Consider the following 5,831-nt stretch of genomic DNA (forward strand, 5'->3'; position numbering starts at 1 on the left):
AATTATCATTGTTGATCTGTTAGTATAGTGTACGATGTTGGTGTCGTGTACCATGTTTAAGACGTGCAAATCGTTGAAGTTCTTACTGATTTCATAAACATGAAAGGGGGTATTTATGTGAGTTGTATGGAGGATTATTGTATGCTTTTTAAAGAATCTTTAGCAAAAGATCGTTCTTTTTTTGATAATTTTACTATTTCATACATTTTTAACAATTACTCGCTTTTACATATTTTCTTGACAAATTCACTATTGTCTTTAGGTGTGGTCATTGCAATGCTCTTGCTTATGTAAGGATATTCTGTTGTCTAAGATTCTTACTAGAGCAAGCTTAAAATCTTAATTTTGTAATTTTCACTTATCACTAATTATATCAACGTTGATCTTAATACTATTTTTACTATATATTTTACTATTTATTTAGACTTATGAAAAGATTGTCATGGTTTTCAAGTTAGAGGAAGAAATAATTATAGTTAATGTCAATGTTAACTAATACAAAGATTTCATAGTGAAGTGATTGTAGTAACATTTTTTTTATTTGACGAATACAAAGATGTTCTTTTAATTATATTTTTTATTAGGGGTCTATTTTTGTTATTTGTCACGGGCCTCTAAAAATAAATTTGAAAGATCTTCCTTCCTTATTAGATGATGATGAGAAAATAATTGTTCTAAAAATGAAAGGAGACAAAAATAAGGGATAAGGATCATATGTTCTCATCTTCATTCCTTATTTTTAATAATCATCATATGTTCTCATCTTCATTCCTTATTAGAAGATGATAAGAACATATGAGATAAGGAATGAAGGTGACAAAAATAATTGAGAAAATAAGAGGAGGGGACGATGTGTATACTTTATGTATTGGATGCACTTTTATAAGGTTGGATATATGGGTAGTGAGACAATACAATGAAAAAAAAAAATGATGAGTCAGTGTCCATTAATGACTCTATATTTTCTAATATATTAATTATTTTTTTATAAAAAAAACATATAAAATTATATATTATTTAATATATTATATATAAAATTTAAATAATATGGTCGAGTCACGGAATTTACAAGGCAGGAATACTTCCTTATCCCTGCCCCCCCCGCCCGAAATGTCCTCGGGAGAACTTTTTTCTCCACCCCCGTCTCCGCGAAGGAAAAATTCATCGATTTCGAATCTCCGAACATATAATTTTCACAGGAATTCCCATTAACATATGCCAATTGAGATTCATACACTCTAACCACATTTCCGAAAACCCAATCACATACGCTAGGCCAGTTTTCACTTTGAAACAATAATGTAATATATTATATATAATATATTACTACTTAATTTATAAATTTATCACCTAAAATTTTGAGGCCCCATTTTTTCGGCTATAGTTCGTGGATTTTTCTGCCTTAACTTAAACCCATTCATATATATATATATATATATATATATATATATATATATATATATATATATATATATATATATATATATATATATATATATATATATATATATATTAAAAATGTTTGTATTGTTTACTAATATATTTGTTTTTATCGAATAAAAATTAATTTAATAATATAATATAATAAGATAATAATATCATTAATTTTTCAATTAAGAATGTCTTTTTTATGTAATTTTATATTTATTGGTTAGTGTAACCGTTAATTTATCAAACACTAAAATTAATTTTTTAGTTATTATTGATCAACTATCAATTATCAATTATGAGTTAAATATATACACCCTCTAGTCATTATTATAAGCAACAAAAAAGTTTTTAGATCTACGGATGTTTATGAATTTTATGTCATAAATCTTTATAAAGATTTTAATAAAGATTGAATCAATGGTCTAAATCTTTAAAAATTGGTGTTTATTTTAAAATTTAGATATTTTGCTCCCTCACTTAATTTTTAAAATTCACCATTTTCCTTTCTTCCTCAATTTGTTATCTTAAAATAAAATACATTTTTTACTTTTTTTTAAAAAACTATTTACAAAATATTACTTTGAGAATAAATTACAAACTACCCATGACAAGTAATGAATAAAAAATTGAAAATATAAAACTAGATTTCTTTTTCCAAAATTTATTATTTAATGAAAAGAATATGGATGTACACCCACAAATTTATTATTTTAAACTTTGGTCAAAATAAAATAATATTTTTTGTCTAGAAGCCTATTTTTTTAATGTATTTATTTATTTGAGTAAAAAAAAATTAACTATTCATAATAATAATTATTTTGTTTTTTTCATTTTTTCTTTGTTTTCATTTTAATTATCAAATTATAAATACCCACCAAGGCTCGACCCTTCCACCAACCTTCAGACATTGTGCTGCAAATGAATCTCCTTCCTCCATCCAAGTCATGGGGTCAAGGTCACAGCACCAAAAGCGTATCGCCAAATTTCCTCCCAGAAGAGCTTATAACCATTGTGCTTTCTTTACTTCCTGTCAAATCAGTCACTCGACTGAGGTGTGTTAGTCCGTCATGGAACTCTTTCATCACTGATCCCACCTTCGTCAAACTACACCTCAGTCGATCTTCTCCAAACGACCGACTCACCCTTGTTTACACTCCTGATTGCGCAGAGGTATCCTTCACTGTAATTTCTTTGTTACAGAAACCTCCTATCACTGTCAAAATTCCAGCAGATCCTTACCGTCATCTCAGAAACACTGATTGTTTCTATATCATTGGTTCCTGCAATGGACTTATATGCTTGTTCGGTCAATGTTTCACTGCTATTAGCTGCCAGGAGATGTGGTTTCGTTGCTGGAATCCAGCCACAAGGACATTATCGAAAAAATTCCGGTACTCTCCTGATCAACTGTTCCCTTTTACCTACCCTCCTCATCTGGTGTTTGGTTATGACCAATCGTCAAACACATATAAGGTGGTGTATTTAGTTCCTAAACGAAAATATACAAAAGTTTATAGGTTTGGCGATAATGTTTGGAGAGATATTCAAAACTCTCCTGTGGATCATGATTATGCGATTCATCTTGTGATTGTGAGGGGCACAGTTAATTGGTTGGCGATTTCTAGGTACTCTGCGTTTCGTTATAATTGCAAGGCTATTACTATTGATCAGTTCGTGATTATATCGCTTGATTTCAGCACTGAGACTCATACTCAGCTTCGACTTCCTGGTGGTTTCAAGGAAGTGCCATTTGTTGCACCAAATCTAAGTGTTTTAAATGATAGTCTTTGTTTTTCTCATGATTTCCAGCAAACTCATTTCATTATATGGAAAATGATGGAATTTGGAGTGGAGAACTCTTGGAATCAGTTTCTGAAAATTAGTTATCAAAGTATTGAAATCTATGATCATCTTAATAACTCTAACTTTCATATGTTACCGGTGTGTCTTTCGGAAAAGAGTGATAATATATTATTGACTAATAGTCTTGAAACTCAATCAATTCTCTATAATTTGAGATATAATACTGTAGAGAGAATTAAGAAGACTGGATGGTTGAATGGCTGGAAGTATGTTGAAAGCTTGGTTACATTTCCCTAAAAGTAAGTTTCTCTACGACAATTAATTAACTTGTTTGAATTTGATTTTCTTATGATGGCTTTGATTTGATTATATTGTTGAATCAGTTAGGTGATGATTTTTTGTTATATAACTTTCCTAAAAATAGTTAGTTCAAACTTGTATTAATTTCATTTAAATCAAAATTTTGTTGCAGATAGTTTGCATAATTGATCCTATTTTCACATATAAAGCTATAATTTATGTATCCATAATGGAAGATACTTTTTCAAATTCACTATATATTGAATATTCTTGTTGTGATTATTCATGCATAATCTTTAATAGCATATAACTCATGTTACTCGTGGTGTAGGCTTTGTATTCATGGCAGCATGATTGAAGGTTGTTGCAGCATACTTCAACGTTGATCATCTTGGATGCATGCTATGTTATGGTTCTTGTGTGTCTTGCTTTTAGGACATTGTTGTTATTAGTCCTTTTTGGTTGTATTTGAACTTCTCCTTTTATTTCCTATTGCACAATTTGTGTTTCAAAGGGAGTTATATTAATAAACTTTGATGGTAGAAAAAAACAAACAGCCCTAATCTACATCAATGCATCTATTTTACTGCAGTTATGTTGTTAATTAATAACTAGGTTGCCTCTCTGGTAGCTTAACCAAGGTATTTATGAGAAACATAGTGAAATAGTGATGAATATTAAATAATTCAAAAAAAAAAAAAATCAAACATCATGGAAAGTTTTACTTGGATCGATCAAAAGTGGATGATAGTGGTAAGAGAATAGTTAACAAATAGAATCCTTTAAAGCAATATATTCCTAAAAAACTTGTCAACATAAGGATAACTCGGATATTATTTTTCACAACGAAGGGAGAATCAATTATATCACTAAAAAACACATTTTTAGTTAAGGTTCTTAAGTCAGTGTACTTCATGTTTGACTTAAAAAAAGATATGGTGGCAATTTTGAAATTATTTTGAATTTTGTTAAGTCGGTTTTTTTTAGGTGAATTATCATTGATAGAAAAATAAAAATGAAAAATGATTTAAATTTCTTAAGTTAGTTTGTTTAGGAATTTTGACTTAATTAAACTTGGGTAGATTGGTTTGTGATCATACTTATTTTAATTTTATTTATTTAAAATTTAAAATAAGAATCCTAATTAATTTACACTTTCATAATATGTTCGAAATAGGATTTTCAACCCTAAATCAATTAGACATCTCTCTGTCTATTATTTCATCACTTTCTCTTTCATGACGGATCAAGCATTATCTTTATCACTTTTCCTCTTGACAAATCATTGTCGTCATCGCTTTTCCTAATCATAAGTCTTCAACTCAATATTCTTCTTATTATCAATGATCTTGTGAATTTCACTCTACTAATCCATTATATGGATTTTTTCTCTAACATTTAAAATGAGTATAATTGTTGTTTTAGATACAACCTATAAGCTAATGATCTTGTCATATGCAAGGATTCAAATTTTTTTCACATCAAAGTCGCAGTCTTCTCTATAGAAACTCCTCTTAGAATCCAATTTGCAAGCTACAAGATAATGACACTCCTAGCATTATCCACCGTCTGAGTCTTCTTTACTTGTCTCAGTCGCACATGCATCAATATTTCAAAACACTTATCTTGAGTTAAAATTCCTTGCATCTTCACTTACCACTATCCGAAATTGTTATTTCTGAAAAACTTATATATATATATATATATATATATATATATATATATATATATATATATATATATATATATATATATATATATATATATATATATATATATATATATATATATATATATATATATATATATATATATCCTAAAGTTTTTATATGTGTTTTTTGGTCTCCTTAAATATCTCCAAAGGTTTTCTATGTTAGATGAAGGCAATGATTTAGATGGGGTGAATAGATCACAAATAAAATTTTCTTCAATCAAAATTATGTTTTAAAATATTTACTATGACAAACGGAGGCAATTCCGAATCGACACTCGTCTATCCCGAACTGTTATCAGAAGAATCGGATATGCGTTTAAACTATAATGAAACGTATACTAATGATGAGAAAGTAAATCAATATGTTTTACAAAATAATCATTTGAACAATATCACACTTTATAGTCAATTTCCAATTAATTTAGCAACAAAAATTGACACAAACAATTTATCAAACACGGTGTGCAATAAACACCAAGCTAATTTTCCTTTGTGCTAAAGATATAAAAACCAATTGCAATTGTTTAGATTGCAATCATCTTTACAGATTAGTTTTAATTACTTCAACACAAACATAATTTCC

General features: G+C 28.3%; 1 protein-coding gene across 1 annotated transcript; it reads left to right on the top strand.

The window, feature by feature from the left end:
- The first annotated feature begins 2,340 nt into the window (after window positions 1-2,340).
- LOC127119507 (F-box/kelch-repeat protein At3g23880) lies at window positions 2,341-4,090 on the top strand. The gene is made up of 2 exons (XM_051049749.1): window positions 2,341-3,533; window positions 3,866-4,090. The coding sequence occupies exon 1, from the start codon at window positions 2,350-2,352 to the stop codon at window positions 3,529-3,531; it is 1,182 nt and encodes a 393-aa protein (XP_050905706.1). The 5' UTR covers window positions 2,341-2,349; the 3' UTR covers window positions 3,532-3,533; window positions 3,866-4,090.
- Window positions 4,091-5,831: the final 1,741 nt, after the last annotated feature.

The sequence above is a fragment of the Lathyrus oleraceus genome, chromosome 1 (assembly GCF_024323335.1).
Source record: "Lathyrus oleraceus cultivar Zhongwan6 chromosome 1, CAAS_Psat_ZW6_1.0, whole genome shotgun sequence".
Classification (NCBI taxonomy): Eukaryota; Viridiplantae; Streptophyta; class Magnoliopsida; order Fabales; family Fabaceae; genus Lathyrus; species Lathyrus oleraceus.

Bases quoted from the DNA above. Each gene is read 5' to 3' on its own strand.
- LOC127119507 (XM_051049749.1), top strand. From the start codon at position 2,350: ATGAATCTCCTTCCTCCATCCAAGTCATGGGGTCAAGGTCACAGCACC.